This window comes from Pongo pygmaeus, chromosome 23, assembly GCF_028885625.2.
Source record: "Pongo pygmaeus isolate AG05252 chromosome 23, NHGRI_mPonPyg2-v2.0_pri, whole genome shotgun sequence".
Lineage (NCBI taxonomy): Eukaryota > Metazoa > Chordata > Mammalia > Primates > Hominidae > Pongo > Pongo pygmaeus.
In genome coordinates, this window is record NC_085931.1 from 51,457,421 (window position 1) to 51,476,686 (window position 19,266).

At 40.8% G+C, this 19,266-nt stretch overlaps 1 protein-coding gene across 3 annotated transcripts in view; it reads right to left on the bottom strand.

Moving 5' to 3' along the window:
- Positions 1–19,266, bottom strand: part of MRTFA (myocardin related transcription factor A) — a 137,624-nt gene that overhangs the window by 109,209 nt on the left and 9,149 nt on the right. Inside the window, exon 1 of one of the 3 annotated variants that reach the window (XM_054469570.2) lies at positions 12,312–12,556. The exons of 1 other annotated variant lie outside the window; for it this stretch is intronic. In XM_054469570.2, the coding sequence (XP_054325545.1) occupies positions 12,312–12,357 (46 nt within the window). In that variant the 5' untranslated portion in view covers positions 12,358–12,556. Of the gene's footprint in view, positions 1–492; positions 549–12,311; positions 12,557–19,266 lie in introns of those variants that run through there. One more of the 3 variants, XM_054469571.2, reaches the window with a different exon arrangement.

Consider the following 19,266-nt stretch of genomic DNA (forward strand, 5'->3'; position numbering starts at 1 on the left):
CACATTTCCATCACCCTAAGGAGCTCTGACGTTGACCTTTTACAGCCACATCTACTTTCAGCCCCACACCATCCATAGGCCCTGACAATATGAAGAACCAATCTGTGCTTCATATCTATAATTCTGTCATTTCAAGAATGTTATATAAATAGAATCATACAATATGTAACATTTTAGGATTGGCTTTTTTCACGCAGAGTAATTCTCAAGAGTCATTCAGGGTGTTTTATTTCTAAAAAGTTTAAAGTTTGCCCCTTTTTAAAAGTTGCTGAGCAGTATTCCACAGCCTGAATTAATTAATTAATTAATTATGAGACGGAGTTTCACTCTGTCACCCAGGCTGGAGTGCAGGGGTGCAATCTTGGCTCACTGCAACCTCTGCCTCCTGGGTTCAAGCAATTCTCCTGCCTCAGCTTCCCAAGTAGCTGGGACTATGTGTGCCCGCTACCACGCCTGGCCAATTTTTGTATTTTAGTATAGACAGGGTTTTACCATGTTGGCCAGGCTGGCCTCCAACTCCTGACCACAAGTGATCCGCCCACCTTGACCTCACAAAGGGCTGGGATTACAGGAATGAGCCACCACGCCCAACCTCAAATGAATTTTTGTGTATGGTACAAGGTAAGAGTCAATGTTCCCTCTCTCTCTTTTTTTTTTTAAGACGGAGTCTTGTTCTGTCACCCAGGCTGGAGTGCACTGGTGCAATCTCGGTTCACTGCAACCTCCGCCTCCCAGGTTCAAGTGATTTCCTGCCTCAGCCTCCTGAGTAGCTGGGATTACAGATGCACGCCACCACACCCAGCTAATTTTTTTATTTTTAGTAGAGACGGGGTTTCACCATGTTGGCCAGGATGGTCTCGATCTCCTGACTTCGTGATCCACCCGCCTCAGCCTCCCAAAGTGTTGGGATTACAGGCGTGAGCCACTGCACCCAGCCCTCTTTTAATTTTTTTAACATACAGATAACCAGTTCTTTCCTGGTTTGTAAGTTTTTATTTAAACCAGAGTTAGAAAAATAATTAAAATAACACTACCTCTAAACACTCAAAACACTGCCATGACATAATCCTGCCATTTCAGTAGAACAGAAAATCCCCACGCCTTCCCCTCAGCTCAGAGGGCACAAGACTAGGCAGCAAGCTCCACCAGTTTGTAGAAGGAGTTCAACTTCCAGAAAGAAGGGAAATGCCTTTCTCTGAAGTTATTACATGAGCTCACACTGAAGGGAAAGAAGAAAGTGAGCCTTATCATTTTCCCAAGATGCTGTGAGATGTGTTGGATTTACTCTCACTCATAATTAAGCAGGATGGTTGTTTTGTTTTGTTTTGGGGCAGGGTCTCACTCTGTCACCCAGGCTGGAGTGCAGTGGTGTGGTCTCAATCCACTGCAACCTCTGCCTCCAGGGTTCAAGCAATTCTCCTGCCTCAGCCTCCCAAGTAGCTACAATCACAGATGTGCACCACCATGCCTTGCTAATTTTTGTATTTTTACTAGAGACGGGGTTTCACCACGTTGGCCAGGCTGGACTCCAACTCCTGACCTCAAGTGATCCGCCCTCCTCAACCTCCCAAAGTGCTGGGATGACAGACGTGAGCCACTGTGCCCAGCCACAGGTATGTTCGGGATGGTTTCAACCAACATCAATAGAACCAACTAAGAATAGATGGCCTTCAGCAACACAGAGGGGTAGCACAGGAGTTCCAAAGATCAGTAGTTTGAAAATCAGGTCACAAGGAGTCCATGCTATATGATCTTGGGTAAGTCACTTAACATTCTTAGCCCCTCGTTTGTTCACCTGTAAAACCAAGGTTTGTTATCAGGTCATGTCTAAGATCCTTCCCAGTTAAACATTCTAGAATGCCAAAAATAAGCCTATTTGTTCTTTCTTTGAAAAATCAAGAAAAATGGCAAAAAAAAAAAAGTTGTCAAATTGTGAACGTTTATCTAACACAGGGAACTATACTAGGAACAGGTTTTCTATTTTGTTTCCTGTTTTACCCTATTCTTCCATACTAATTAGACATCATATAAATCCCACATATAAATCCAACATATCTCATAGCATCTTGGAAAATAAAAACAAAATCTCTTTTGGAACTGAACTTCTCAACTTTAATATGCATGTGACAATCTTTTTTTTTGAGATAGGGTCTCACTTTGTGGCCCAGCTGGAATACAGTGGTGCAAACACAGTTCACTGCAGCCTTGACCTCCCAAACTCAAGTGAGCCTCCCACTTCAGCCCCCTAAGTATCTGGGACTACAGGTGTGCATCACCATGCCTGGCTAATTTTTGCATTTTTTGTAGAGATGAGGTTTCACCATGTTGCCTAGGCTGGTCTCAAACTTCTGACATCAAGCAATCTGCCCACCCTGGCCTCCCAAAGTGTTGGGATTACAGCTGTGAGCCACTGCACCTGGCAAATAATCTTTTTAAAACACAGATTGTGACTCTGCAGGTCTGAAGTGGCACCTGAGATTCTGCATTCCTAATAGGCTTCCAGGTGATACAAAGGCTGCCAGACCTTGGAACATACTTTGAGTAGCAAGGTGTTAGAAGAATACGGACATAGTATCTGTTTGAGTAACCTAATTAATGTTGATACCTAAGTTTTCAGTACTTTACATAAGTAAATAAATTAGTCTTATGGCACTGATTTGAGGAATATAATCTTATTGATTCCCAAGAGAATATGCTAAGAAAACAGTTCAAAAAATCAAGTTTAATTAATATTTTAATTCCTCAAGATCCTATTTGCAAGGAAAAAACAGAAAAATAGAAAATCAGAAAGATACAGCATCATGAATTGTTAAGGACAATTTTCACACCCGATAGTCAATGAACAAAATATATTACAGAAATGCACTTTCAAATAATTAAAACAGGCTGGGCAACATAGTGAAAACCTGTCTCTCAAAAAAAAAAAATTTTTTTTAGCTGGGCCTAGTGATGTGCACTTGCAGTCCCAGCTACTCAGGAATCTGTGGTGGGAGGACCAACTGAGCCTGGGGAGGTCCAGGCTGCAATAAGCTGTGATTATGCCACTGCACTCCAGCCTGGGCAGCAGAGTGAGACCCTGGCTCAAAAATAAAAGCTACACACAAAAAAATTAAAACATTTTATACTAACACCACCATTTTACGCCTACAACAAATCAGATTATTCTTACCCAACAAAAACAAACAAAAAATTTAGTGTGTTCTTTTTTGACAGAAAACTTCTGAGAGGTTCAGCAAATTCAGAGTAAATGAGTGTACACAGGAAGGAGCCACAGCTCTGCCAAGAACATGGCCTAACACAAACACTGCAAAGATAAATTTCAATAAATCTTACAAAATAGAAACAAAGGCAAAAATGTAAAAGAGATTTATACAAACTCAACTGGTCAGAGGGAACAGTTTAATGAGATGGAGTGCTTCCTTATCATGCACTGTTTGGTCAGTGGAGCACTTTGACTGCAGAGGTTCCAAAATAACAGCTCTATCTCCTAATCATTATGCTTCCATCCATCTTCTTCCTCTTTTAACTGTACCTACCTGTGTATGTGCATACACACAATTTAATATAAGCTTTATTTATTTATTTTTGTGCGTGTGTGTGTGTGTATGTTTTTGAGATAGAGTTTTGCTCTTGTCACCCAGGCTGGAGTGCAATGTCGCAATCTACCTCCCAGGTTCAAGCAATTCTCCTGCCTCAGCCTCCCAAGTAGCTGGGATTACAAGCATGGGCCACCACGTCCAGCTAATTTTTTTGTATTTTTAGTAGAGATGGGGTTTCGCCATATTGGCCAGGCTGGTCTTGAACTCCTGGCCTCAAGTGATGCGCCCACCCCAGCCTCTCAAAGTGCTGGGATTACAACAGGGGTGAGTCACTGTGCCCAGCCAACATAAGCTTTATTGAAATACAAAAGAAATGTATGCTCATCATAGAAAATCAGAAAGATACAGGAAAACCCCAAAGATGGAAAAAATATAATGTCCCCTATGAAATCTCACTACTCAGAGCGAGTTATTCATATTCTGGTGTATAGCCTCAAAGCCACTTTTCTAGAATTATAGAGATAAGTGGTAAACATTATTCCACATTTTAAAAATTATTTTTAAAAATTTTTTGTAAAGATGGAGTCTTGCTATGTTGCCCAGGCTGGTCTTGAACTCCTGGGTTAGACAGGAAGCTGTCGGGGAGGTTTGCTTGAGCCCGGGAGACAGAGGTTACAGTGAGCCGAGATCCCACCACCGCACTCCAGCAGGGGGCGACAGAGCAAGACCCTGTCTCAAAAAAAAATTATAAAAATAATAAAAAACCAAAACTACAATGTACACTTATGAAAGAACAACAGTAAGAAAGGGAAATTACATTTTAGTATAAATACATAAAATTTTGATTCATATCCACTGAAAATGTTTCAAGGACACCTAGGGGTCCTCAGACCACACTGAAAACCAATGCGCTATACTGTAGTGCCTCTTCAGTTAGGGTACGCTATACAAATATTTACAAGGCATGGTCTCAGGAACATACTTAACCTAAAAAATATCCTAATGATTTTGCTAAATCATCCATTCAACAATTATTAAGTGCTTACGATGTACGAAGTATTCTTATACACAAGGGAGAAAATCAAAGAGGAAAAAAAAATCCTCCTTGTGGCACTTACATTCTACGAAGAGACAGCCACAACCAATAAACAAATGAACTATCTATTCTGTCAAATAAGTGGTATGAAGGAAAATAAAAGCAAGGTTTTTTGGTTTTTGTTTTTGTTTTTTTAAGAGACATGGTCTTGCTCTGTCACCCAGGCTGGAGTGCAGTGGCACAGTCATAGCTCACTGCCACCTCAAATTCTTGGGCTCAACTGATCCTCCCCACTCAGCCTCCTGTGTAGCTGGTACTACAGGCACATGCCATCATGCCTGGCTAATTTGTTGTTGTTGTTTCACAGAGACAGCATCTCACCATGATGCCTGACTAGCCTTGAACTCCTGGCTTCAAGTGATCCTCCCCACTCGGCCTCCCAAAGCGCTGGGATTATAGGTGTGAGCCACCATAACAGGCCCAAAAGTAACATTTGATCAAAAATCTCAAGGTGATGCAGGAACAAGCCATGAGGCTACTCAGGGAAAAGTGCTCTAAATAGAAGGAATAACAAGTACAAAAGCCCTGATATGTGAGCTAAGGTGCTCAGAGACAACAAACAAAGCCAATACGGTTGGGGCAAAAGAAGCAAGGGAGAGAAGAGAAGCAGACAAAATCAGAGTTACAAAGCAGTTCATGTGGGACTTTGTAGACGAGTATAAGGACTGTGGCTTTTTCAGTGAATGAGAATTACTGGCAGGTTCTGAGTAAGGAGGGATATGACCTGATTAATTTTAAATGGATCGTGTAATCATGTTTAAACTCAAAAAGCTGAATTAAACACCTGTTCCATCTCTTACTGTGTGTCCTTAAGCTTTTGAGCCTCAGTTTCCTCTGTAAATTGTGAAGATACAGACACTGCAAAAAGTTGTTGTGAAGATCAAACAATATACGTAAGGCTGAGAGGCTTATGAGCAGTGGCTCACACCTGTAATCCCAACACCTTGGGAGGCAGAGGTGGGAGGACTGCTTGAGCTCAGGAGTTTGAGACCAGCTTGGGCAACACACCAAGACCTCATTTCCACAAAAAATAAAAAACTTATTGGGGCAGGGGAGGAGAAAAAAAAATATTGGGGTGCAGTGGTACATGCCTGTGGTCCAGCTACTCGAGAGGCTGAGATGGGAGGACTGCTTGAGCCAGGAAGGTTGAGTCTGCAGTGAACCGTGATCGCAGTACTGCACTCTAGCCTAGGTGACAGAGCAAGACCTTGTCTCAAAAATACACACACACACACACACACAAATACTTTTAAATTATGACAGACTATAAAAATTTCACTATTGAGCTTGTTTGCACTATGTAGTTGTCACATATTCCTCTTTTCTAGGACCTCTATACTCACCATACTGCCACCATCAGCCATTTATGCGACTTTGCCATGAGATTAATGCCCCAGACCTCGGATACCATGAGCTCAGCCTGATACTTGACCTTTAGCTTGACGAGTGCAAGGCAAAGAAAGAGAGCTTTTTTTGTCATTGATGGCAGAGTGGTTTTTTAGCATTATTTTCCTTGTTGTTATAAAGAAAATCTTTTTAAAAAATAATGCATGTGGGCCAGGCGCAGCAGCTCACGTCTGTAATCCCAGCACTTTGGGAGGCCGAGGTGGGCAGATCACAAAGTCAGGAGATCGAGACTATCCTGGCTAACACGGTGAAACCCTGTCTCTACTAAAAATGCAAAAAAAATTAGCCGGGCATGGTGGCGGGCGCCTGTAGTCCCAGCTACTTGGGAGGCTGAGGCAGGAGAATGGCGTAAACCCAGGAGGCGGAGCTTGCAGTGAGCCGAGATCGCGTCACTGCACTCCAGCCTGGGTGACAGAGCGAGACTCCATCTTAAAAAAAAAAAATGCATGTGGTAATCATAAAAGTGAAGTTCCAGAAAAACAAGACTTTATAAGTCTCGTCTTTATTTAATTTGGCACTGTTTTAATAAAGCTAAAACTGTAGTTCTTGGTCTTGACAGCTTGTCTCATCCAAAAAGAAACAAAAAGGAGGAAAAAAAAGATGAAGACTGACAAATGAAATCAAATTTCTTTGATCTGCGTCCTAACTCTAAGGGGACTTCAGATAAATCAATGAGTCACAGAAGGGGCCGGAAGATGTAGGCCAGAATACTGATGACAACAGCTGTCTGTCTACCTACCTGTCTTCTGAGATCATCATTAAAGTATGAGATCACCAAGACCAGGGAATACAGAGTAAGATAAGATGGAGGTCCACTGGAGAATTATGAGGCCTGTCGCATTCTGACTCCACTTCCCAGCGGGTGGAAGGTGAATACCCAGGCACTGGTTTTTATCTCCACCTCCTAAGATGTGAGTCATTCTGAGTAGTGACAGAATCCTGCAATGGAAAAGCCCAAAGAAAACCAAGATCTTTGGGAAAAATTATAAACAATCTCATATATTAGAGGTCTCTGATGGTTTCTTTGAAATGGATAAATTTCCTCATCTTAAAGTGGAGGGCAAGAATTTTCTACCTAAGGTTTCTCTCAAACTCTAAAATCCCTTAAATATAAAACAAAGTGGCCAGGCGCGGTGGCTCACACCTGTAATCCCAGCACTTTTGGAGGCAGAGGCGGGCGGATCACCTGAGGTCAGGAATTTGAGACCAGCCTGACCAACATGGAGAAACCCCGTCTCTACTAAAAATACAAAATCAGCAGGGCATGGTGGTACATGCCTGTAATCCCAGCTACTCAGGAGGCTGAGGCGGGAGAATCGCTTGAACCCGGGAGGTGGAGGTTGCGGTGAGCCGAGATCGTGCCATTGCATTCCAGACTGGGCAATAAGAGTGAAACTCCACTTCAAAAAAAAAAAAAGTATGTTCTTTTAAAGGCCGCATTAATATTTAGAGCAAGCTTGTCTGTCCTGCAGCCTAGGATGGCTTGAATGTGACCCAAAACAAATTTGCAAACTTTCTTAAAACATGATGAGATTTTTTTTTTTTGCAATTTTTTAAAAGCTCATCAGCTATCATTAGTGTTAATGTATTCCAAGACAATTCTTCTTCTTCCATTGTAGCCCTTGCCAAAAGATTTAGAGCATTAAGAGATCCAAAAAGTAGGTATTGCTAGTGCAATCTGGAGTTTTTCATCAGTTCTACAGACCTCTGAGTGATGTGAACCCAAATGGGGCACCTTCCTTAAAGAGTTAACATACTATCAAAAAGGGCAAAACTTATTTGTCCACAATCTGCCCTATGATACTTCCTTTTAACCTCATTTTTATTAATTGCCACTCCCCTCTTGACCCATACTATTCTAAAACATACAGTGCAGAAACAAACTGTAATGATTAGGGAAATAGAAGTTAAAAAAAATATGCAGGAATTTTAAGTACACAGATATCAAGGAAAGAGAGACTAAATGGACTGAAGAAGTATTTTATTTTTATTTTTTTGAGATGGAATCTTGCTGTGTCGCCCTGGCTGGAGTGCAGTGGTGCGATCTCGGCTCACCACAACCTCCACCTCCCGGGTTCAAGAGATTCCCCTGCCTGAGCTTCCCAAGTAGCTGGAATTACAGGCACCCACCACCACACCCGGCTAGCTTTTGTATTTTTAGTAGAGATGGAGTTTCACCATGTTGGCAAGGCTGGTCTTGAACTCCTGACCTCAAGTGATTTGCCCACTTCAGCTTCCCAAAGTGCTGAAAAAATATTTTTAATAATAAAACAAATATTTTCAAATAGATAACATGTATGTGGTATAAAACCAAAAAGATTTTAAAGTACACAGTTTAAAATAAAAGCATTTTCTGAAGGATAAATCAAACAGAACACTTAGAAAACTTCAGTGTATAAGTTGTGCTGTATTTCTTAGGCTGGTTAGTAGGTGTGCATTAATCAAATCTTATAATACTTTATATATTCTTTGGCATTTATGGAGTACTCTAATAATAATAACAACAAAAAGTCTCTTCCACCCCAGTCCCCCAGTTCTCTATTCCCCTTTATTGAGGCAGCCAGTGTTACCAGCTTCTGTGGTCCTTCCAGAGACATCCTGTGCATGGACAAATGTGTGAGTGTGCATACATACATGCACAAGACAGAGAGAGAAAAAACAAAGTGACTCCCTAACTATGCCTCATTAAGATCAGGTTTATGTCATGGGACCAAAGCATACCTAAGGAACTGCCTCAATCGTTTTCTCTACAAGTGAATTCTGTCCTGCTGTTGTTAGAACTAAGAGGACTGCACTGGACGGATACACCTTAGGGCCTGTCTAGTCAAAGCCTTACACATTAGCTGTCAAGGCCAAGTCCTAGCCTTGGCCTTTCTCCATTCTAAAACACACCAGAGTCAGTACCATGCCCCAATATTCCCTAAGACTTAGCTTCAGAAATTCCACAATGTCCATCTTATTTGTTTTGTTGTTGTTGTTTTTGTTTTTGTTTTGAGGCACGGTCTCGCTCTGTCGCCCAGGCTGGAGTGCAGTGGCACAATCTCAGCTCACTGCAGCCTCTGCCTCCCAGGTTCAAGCAATTCTCCTGCCTCAGCCCCCCAAGTAGCTGGGACTACAGACATGCACCATCACACCTGGCTAATCTCTGTATTTTTAGTAGAGATGGGATTTCACCATGTTGGCTAGGCTTGTCTTGAACTCCTGACCTCAAATGATCCACCTGCCTTGGCTTCCTAAAGTGCTGGGATTACAGGCATGCGCCACCACGCAGGGCCCCATAAAGTCCATCTTAGATCATTAATTATCTAAACAAAATGATTCAGATATGTTTCCATAGCAGTGAGAAAAGCTCTAACTGTGGTTTGATTAGAACACTTAGATTCAGCAATAAACATCACAGGCAGACATGGCATACTGCACATTCTGAGATGCAGAAGAATTCCAACTTTGAAAGCTATTTTTCAATAACATCTGCTTTGGACAAGGATTGGCTAAAATACAGGATGGTGGGTAGAAGATTCATTTCTTAATATAAGAACAGATCTCAAAATACTTCGATAAAATCTTGATTTAAAAGCTTATACTTATCAGGGAAAGTATGACAATCCAAATTTCATCACTCTCATTCATTCAAAAATACTTACTAAGTACCATGTGCCAGTATCAGAAGCCAATATATAGATTAATATATTGCCCTTGAGAAGCTAATGATCTAATTAGGAAGACATATACATCTGGCTGGTTCCAAAGGACCAGTAATAGACCACCAGCAGTGAGGAGGATGAAAGTTTTATTTTTTGAGACAGAATCTTGCTCTGTCACCCCGGTTGGAGTAGAATGGCATGATCATAGCTTGTTGCAGCCTCGACCTCCTGGGCTCAATCGATCCTCCCACCTCAGCTTCCCAAGTAGCTCTGACTACAGGTGGGCACCACCATGCCTGGCTTTTTTTTTTTTTTTTTAAATTTTTTGTAGAGATGGGGTCTTGAACTCTTGGGCTTAAGCGATCCTCCTGCCTCAGCCTCCTGAAGTGTGGGGATTACAGGTGTGAGCCACCATGCCAGGCCTTAAAGTTTGTATATAACATACATGAACATGTCTCACCAAAACCCCCAAGCTCCAAATATTCAAATGAAAATTGTTCATAAATATAAAACATACCCTGGAACTTTGCTATCATATTCAATATCCTGAAGTTTTATTTAGGGTAGAACTTTCCATCCTGAATTCTGTCAACAAGGTTTAGTTACTTTAAAACTCTCATTAAATAGCAGTCTCACCTATAAAGCATATATTCATATAGGTTAAAATATTCTATTGCTAGAAAATCTATGGCTCATGTTTATCTACTGTAAAGTCCAAAGGTCTTGACTTTTCAGAGAATGGCTTTTAGTTCACTGAGGCTTCGTAACAGATGCTTTTTCATTTCCTATCATAAAGAAAGACAGTATTTTACTATATAGCTGTCATATTACTGTTACAATCCGGCTAACGGCTACAGCACTTCAGAACAAAACAGTAGCAATTTGGCAAAACCAACACATTGTTAATGTTTTTGATCATATAGGAGACAGGTACTGGAGATATCAGTTTGCTATTAGCCTTTCTATATCCAGAGTCTCTCCACTTTTACGAACATAAACAAAAGAAAGAAGTCCACAAACATGCTATGGCAGACCTTTCATTCTACCTGCATCCAACACTCTTGTCAATTTCATTTCACCTACTATCATCCTTTGAAAGTTTTATTAAGTAGCTGGTCCAACAGATGGGTGGCTAGCCCTGCCCAACACATGACGGAGGAAAAACAGCTCTTAGCAGGCAAGACAAGAAAATATTAAGTATGTCCCTTTCCCTCTTAAGGCTGAGAACACTGAGACTACCTGAGAAGAAAGCAAACAATCTTTTAACCTTTATAAAGAAAAGTTACTGGACTGAGATGATCTGTAAGTAACAAGGTGATTTTAAAAAGGGAGGGAGTTCAAATGCTAAAATCTACCCCTCAAGATAAAATAGGCACTTGCCCACACATAGCAGAGAACTGGAATAGACAGGAAAAATAAATAAATCCAAATTAGTTTAACTGGGAGCTTTTTCATCAGAGACAGATGGGAAACATTCAGATAAGCACACTATCTTGTTTAGAACACAAAGCTCAATAGATCTGTAGGAGGAAAAGGAAAGGCAACCTGAAACACATAGCCTATGTGCATAAAAAACGACTCACTATGGTCATATTAGTAAAACCAGAAAGAACAAAATGGTAGTGGTATCTGTCTTCTTTGCCCCTTCCCTGATCATAAGCTTTATTAACCAGATAGCATCTGATCCTGTCTTCAACTGATGTATATCTGTGTCTTTCAACATACTACCTAAAATGCTCCCCAAGGAAAACAGTGAGACCAATTCTGCCAGAGACAGTATCTGCCAGAACCAAGAAGTCTTATTTTCCTTTGAGTGAAAGCCAGTGGATGGGGAAGAGGTCCCCAAATGCCACTTGTCTGAATCTTTTAAGATATGCTCTGAAACAAAAAAACACTACAGATTACATTTTAGTAGAGATCTAAAAATAGCAAAAGAACATTCCCTATTTTTAGATATCTGACTTCCAAGTGTAAAAACACTAAAAGTAAAAGAAACCATTGAAAACTAACTATATTTTTAAAAGTGTTTTAAAAACTCTGAATTGGAAAACTGTTTTTAGAGATAAAATTTCAAAAATCCTGCCTTGTGTTGACTGACTCTTTGCTCAAACTTACCCATCTCCAAAATTTAGTCCTAATCCTATGTGTTATTAAGGGCATTTCCACAGAACCAAAAGATGGTACAGAAAGGTTATACCACAAACGAGAAAGAACAGCTAAGAAAAAAAATTTAAAGATGCTTTCATAAAAACATAGAGTCTAGACTAGTGATTAAAGACAACAATGTATAAAACAGCAAAGCAATTTAATTGTCTTTCATTTAAAACAGTGCCACAGACAATACAACACTTGATTAAAGAAGACAAATAGTTTTTTTCTCAAACAGGTCTCCCCAACTGAATAGTCTTAAAACCAGTAAGCATCTAATTCAAAGCTGTCAGAATAACTAGAATTTGCAATAAGAGAAAAATTAATAAAATACTGAAAATGCAGTACATTTCTTCCTCCCCATTTCTGTCCACTCCTAGTACAAATATGACCAATTTTTTTTTAAAGAAGCCTATGGCAAATAAGATTTGTAGGAAATTATTAGCAAGTTAGGAAATCAGGATTTATGGGAATTACCTGACTGTACTGCCATCATTAACATCTCAGGTTCCAGTAGAGTCATGACGGATTCTTCCAGAAACAAAAATCCACAAATATAATGAAGAAAGTCAAAGTCACAGGAGAAAAGCTGTCTTGAAAGGCTATGGAAAGCTTTCACAAATTCAATCTGATGCCTTATGCTCAAATCAGACTGTGAGAATATCCCCTTCTCAGTGCAGTTACCAATTTATCCACCCTTCAGGCGAGTCAAGATGACACAGATTTGAATTACTGCCGACAGGAAACCAAAAAGCTCTCCAGTTAAGACATACTAAGTGTGGTTAGAACAGTGAGCAAGCTCCTCCCCTTGCTCTCTGGGGGAGGGGAGAGACATATATAAAGAGACTTTCAGAAAACAGATCAACTGCTTTTTTCCTCTCTTTATAAGAAGAGAAGACGAGGTTTTGTTCAAAATCCTATTGTAAGAGACTGCTGTTAATGCAGTTTAGTGGAACAGATTAAACACAATCCAAACAACTCAAGCTCATGAAAGAAGCAGTCCAATTACTGACCCATTGATGAGAGGTGGGGAAGAAGATTAAACACATATAAACACATATATACAAAATGTAAGCTGCATAAATTTTCTGAAAAAGAATTCCAACGGCTTTTTTTATCTGTGGTATTTATAGATAACAGGCTAAGGAAGTTGAACATTTAACTACAGAAGCTCAACTATTTCTCCACCCCCACTCCAATTAAAATATCTGTTTCAAAAAGTCATCTGAATACATTCCGGAGCTGTAATCTGTCTTTCAGATCTGTCAGTCCCCTAAAAGAGCCTCTTATTTGTGCCTATATTAGACATATGGTCTGTGAATAGACAGCATACTGATGTTATTTGATTTTATTTACTTTTTCTGTATGTTTGAGACAGGGTCTCACTCGGTTGCCCAGACTGGAATGCAGTGGTGCAAACATGGCTCACTGCAATCTCGACCTCCCAGGCTCAAGCGCTCCTCCCACCTCAAGCGATCTGCCCACCTTAGCCTCACAAAGTGCTGGGATTACAGGCATGAGCCACCACTCCCCACAGCACCTTTCATTAACTGATATTCATAACAATGATATTAAGATTACTTTCAGTCTATCTGATTGACTTTTTAAAAGTTGGAAACTAAGAATCCATGTTTGGTGTGTTTATCTAGAATTCTTCAATCTTTCTGGTTAACTATCAGCCTGTATGTGAAAGCTGGCTGCTGCCAATAGCCCAGCGAATACCTTAATGCTTACATAGTAAACAAATGGTAAATAAAAGCACTAGGAGACCTTAAGAGAAAAAATAGTCTCAGAATGACTGAAGGCTATATTTTGTTATTAGTAAAGAGAAGCAATGCAGATTTGGGGTGAGGGAGACTCAGTACAAGAGAGAAAAACTTCCTTCCTTTCTCACTCCAAGAACATCATGTTTAAAAGAAAAGCCAGAAAAGCTCTATATAGAACTGTGGGAATGACTCAACAGGCAATGAGTAGCAGCCAGTGTGGGCTAAATGCTGCTCTGGGAAAGCAGAAGCATCTCACTGGCCCCTTCTGGCAACCAAATTCTCAAACTGACTTACGAAAAACGGGTAAATTTCAACTTTGAGTCTACATGACAGTCTGGTCAAAGGTTAGCAACTAAGGGAAAAGCATCCCTAAAAGGTTGAGAAGATTGAGTCATTCCTTGGTCCTTATGTGGGCTGTATAATTTGCTGTGTGAGAGGTTTTTTCTTTTCTTTTTTTTTTTTTTTTTTTTCCTGAGACTAGGTCTCACTCTGTCCCCCAGACTAAGTACAATGGCATGATCTCAGCTCACTGCAGCCTCAACCTCCCAAGTTCAAGCAATCCTCCTACCTCAGCCTCCCAAGTAGCTGGGACTACAGGCACATGCCACCACACCCAGCTAACTTTTGTATTTTTAGTAAAGATGGGGTTTCACCATGTTGCCCAGGCTGGTCTTGAATTCCTAAGCTCAAGCGATCCCCCTGCCTCAGCTACCCAAAGTGTTGGGATTACAGGCTTGAACCACCACACCTGGTCTTTGTTAAATTTACTTTGTCTCTCTAGTAATGAGGGTTTTCAAATGAAACAAGTTTTCACAGTTCGGTATTTACAGAAAAATAAATATAAACTTTAAGATTCCTGCACAGAAGACGGTAGGAAGGGCAGAGGGCTGGCTGTCTCCCTCCTGACAAAACTGTTCGCCATAGAAGAGAGCATGTAATGCCACAGTGTCAATACTCCAGCACCACAGGAGATATTGAGAGTCATGCGATAGGAACAACAAATAAACATAACATCTCAGTTGATTTGACTTTTTCTTAGCAATTCCACACCCACTATCTCATTGGCACTTTGAGGTAAAAAGAGCTAAATAAAAGAAAAACAATTTTTTAAACAGTAATCTTTAAAAAATTAAACAAGAAGCAATGTAATCTTTCCCAATTGCTAAGATTTTGCATTTACTCTCAAGAGTATTAGCACAGCAACATTCATTGTGAAAACAGACTTTAAAACAAATTTCACAGTTCTAAAAGTCTGAACCCCTGTGAAAGCTTCAGTTCCATTATTTTTTGTGCAAATTAGTAACACTTCATAGAAAAAGAACTAAAGTAAACTTTAACAAGGGCTCTGCACAAATGAAGATGACTTCAAGTTAACAGCACCAAGGAAATGAGAGATAATGATCTTAATTTCCAATAGAACAAAAGCTTTGCTTCTAATCCTAACTAGCTAATCAACACAAATTTGATATGATCTACAGTCTCTATTAATTCACTCTAAAGGGACATTATACTGCAGGATACATTTTTTTTTTTTTTTTTTTGAGACAAAGTCTCACTCTGCCACTCAGGCTGGAGTGCAGTGTGGCACAATCTCGGCTCACTGCAACCTCCGCCTCCCAGGTTCAAGTGATTCTCATACCTCAGCCTCCCAAGTAGCTGGGATAACAGTCGCCCACCACCACACCTGGCTAATTTTCATATATATTTTTAGTTGAGATGAGGTTTCACCGTGTTGGCCCAGGCTGGTCTTGAACTCCTGGCCTCAAGTGATCCACCAGCCTTGGCCTCCCAACGTGTTGGGAATCCAGGCATAAGCCACCGCACCCAGCCTAGCTTTAAATTGTTTAACAGTTTTGGCAGTTATTAACAATTGTTTTCTTTTTCGATTTTGAGACAGAATCTTGCTCTGTCGCGCAGGCCGGAGTGCAGTGGCACAATCTCAGCTCACTGCAACCTCCGCCTCCTGGGTTCAAGCGATTCTCCTGCCTTAGCCTCCCAAGTAGCTGGACTACGGGCGCCCACCACCATGCCCGGCTAATTTTTGTATTTTTGTTTGAGACAGTCTTTCTCTGTAGCCAGGCTGGAGTGCAGTGGCACGATCTCTGCTCACTACAACCTCCGCCTCCCAGGTTCAAGCGATTCTCCTGCCTCAGCCTCCCGAGTAGCTGGGATTACAGGCGCATACCACCACGCCTGGCTAATTTTTGTATTTTTAATAGAGACGGGGTTTTCACCATGTTGGCCAGGATGGTCTCAATCTCTTGACCTCGTGATCCGCCTGCCTTGGCCTCCCAAAGTGCTGGGATTACAGGCACGAGCCACCACGCCCAGCCGACAACAACTATTTTCTTAACGTAACTATAATATTTTCACACTTAAATTTTATAAATTCCTTAATATCAGTTAAACAATCGGTGTTCAAATTTTCACAGTTATCACTTCTTTTTTTTTTTTCCCAGACAGGGTCTCACTCTGTTGCCCAGACTAGAGTGCAGTGGAGTGATCTCAGCTCACTGCAGCCTCGACCTCCCAGGCTCAAACGATCCCCCCATCTCAGCCTCCCAAGTAGCTGGGGCTGCAGGTACATGCCACCATACTCAGCTAATATTTAAATTCCTATAGAGATGGGGTGTGTCATCATGTTGCCCAGGCTGCTCTTGAAATCCTGGGCTCAGGCAATCCTCCCGCCTCAGCCTCCCAAAGTGGTAGGATTACAGATGTGAGCCACCGCACCCAGCCCAGGTTAAAGTTTTTGACAGGAGTATTTCACAGGTGGTAGTGTGTACTTGAGCACTGTGCTCCTTCTCTTTGGCCTTGTTTCTACTAAAAACCATCCTTGTTACCAACTGATTGTTATTTCTCTTTGAAAATTCAGTTTAAGGTGCTGCCTTCTCCATAAAGCCTTGTCTGATCCCTGGAACTCTCCCCACCTTTCTCACAGCCTCCATGGATATGCTAACTACCCCTCCTTTAGGTTCCCCCAGCACCTGTGCCTGCCTCCATTACTGTTCTTTACCGCGTGGCTTAATTCTAGCCAGGCAGCGCGGTGGCTCAAACCTGTAATTCCAGCACTTTGAGAGGCTGAGGTGGGTGGATCAGGGGTTCGAGACCAACCTGCCCAACATGGTGAAACCCCATCCCTACTATAAATACAAAAATTAGCCGGGCATGGTGGCATATGCCTGTAATCCCAGCTACTTGGGAGGCTGAGGCAGAATTGCTTGAATGCGTGAGGTTAAGGTTGCAGTGAGCTGAGATGGTGCCACTACACTCCAGCCTGGGTGACAGAGTGAGACTCTGTCTCAAAAAAAAAAAAAAAAAAAAAACCAAAAACATACAAACAAAAAATTCCCCTGCATTCTCAAATTTTGCTCAGTGTCTGACATACATGACAGCATTCATAAATGTGTGCCAAGTGGAATGAAAAGCCCTTATCTATCACAGAAATTCAAATGGCATAGGAAAAGTTCATAACAAAAAAAATAATTACCTACCCAGAAAGGGCAGGTGCTCTGCTAAAATTTTCATTAGAACACATACTGAAGGTGTTATTACTTAGAAAACTACATGAAGTATTGAAGTATGGAGTTAACATAAACAAAGACATTCACAATAATACCCTCAGGAATATTAAGTCTTAATGAGAACGAAAATGCTGAAATTATAGGGAATGAATAAGAGAAATCAGAAAAACAGAGAACCTTGGCTCACCTACAGGATAATCTTTAACCATAGAAAGCTGTCAATTTCACTAATATCAATTTCCATAATAAAATGTAATTTACACATGTATACACAAAAGCAACAAATGTATTTTTATGAACTCTGTGGGATTTCAGAGCACAGAAATGTAATCCAGTTCCTGTGCCCATTTCTGATTTGAGTTCTCGCAAGTGTACGCATGAGTTTGTTAAGGCTTAGCTCTACAAAAAATCTAGTCATCATACCCAAATGTCATGGGCTCCAACCAGTTAAGACTTTCCCCTAGACACCTAGTATTGGGCACCACTCAAAAGATAACATAACCCAGCATGCAGGCAAGTTGCTACAGGTCCTGAGGCAGCTTCCATTTCCTGTGACCACAACCTACTGCTGATGAAGTACTGAGTCAAGACCTGCAAACCTGGGATCACACATTACCACAGGTATATTATTCCTTAGACCCAGGATAGATGATGGCTGTGTGTGTGTGTATATATATATATTTTTGTTTGTTTGTTGAGACAGAGTCTTGCTCTGTTGCCCAGGCTGGAGTGCAGTGGCGCGGTCTCGGCTCACTGTAATCTCTGCCTCCCGGGTTCAAGCGATTCTCCTGCCTCAACCTCCCAAGTAGCTGGGATTACAGGCGCCTGCCATCATGCCCAGCTAAATTTTTGTTATTTTTAGTAGAAAAAGGGTTTCACCATGTTGGCCAGGATGGTCTCGAACTCCTGACCTCATAATCAGCCTGCCTCGGCCTCCCAAAGCACCGGGATTACAGGCGTGAGCCACCGCACCCAGCCTAGGTGACGGCTATATTTTAAGCTCACTTTTTAAAGATTTTTATTTATTTATTTTAAGACAGGGTCTCACTCTGTTGCCCAGGCTGCAGTGCAGCGGCACGATCATGGCTCATTCATACTTTATGTCTGAAATAAAGTACTCATTTCACATCACTTCCTCCCAAACTCCCTCCACTGATATACTGGTACTCTTCCAGTTCCTTTGTGACAATTTTCCCCAATAACCTCTGCCTCCTCCTCCTCCTGATTTCTCCTCCCACCCGCTACCCCTGTCTTCACACACGCTATTACTTTTCATTTGTTAAACCACTACTTATGCTTTGGATCTCTGCTTAAATGTCTCTTCCTCAAAGAAGCCTTCCCTACATTAAAACCCTGACTATTAGATCTGTTATTCTGTTATAATATCTTGTGTTTTTGTTTTTTTAAAAAGCAATTACTAAAGTTTGTAACTATGAATTAGCTCATCTAACTCTTTGTTGAGTCTTTTTCTTTCATGGAACTATAGAAGTTCCATGACAATAAGAACTTTATCTGTCTTGTTCATTACTCTCTCTCCAATACTTAGCACCCAGTGCTAAGATCTTAATAATCACAGAATAATTTTTCCAACATTAAAATGGTCAAATTATTTAAGCCATTATTTCCACTTCTAAGGAAATAATCTGAAATGCAAAAAACATTTTAAAAGATATTTATCCAAATATTAATGTAAGTGTGAAAAACAGAAAATGATTCAATTGTCCAACTAAGGAGAAAGTAAATAAATGATGGCACAGAACAGAATGTTATGCACCCCATTAAAAAAGGCTACTTATAAAAATATTTCAGTAATATGAGAAAAGCAGGACACAGAATTGGGTCTGTAGCATTAGCTCAGTTATTTTAAAAACACACATTTGCAAGAACACTAGAGGGATATAAACCATATACCAACAGTGATTTTCTCTGGGAGATGAGATCCATTAGAATTTGGGCTTTTGCTTTTGTTTTGTTTTGTGTTGGAGCAGGAACTCTATCTGGTATCTATTCTCCAGGGGCCTAGCATAACGTGATGAATAAGTAAGAATGAGAAATTGATTATCTCTAAGCCCTGGAATGAAGTAGGTTATGAAATTCTCTAAGTCACATTATAAACAGAATCATTTAATCAATTGACATGCC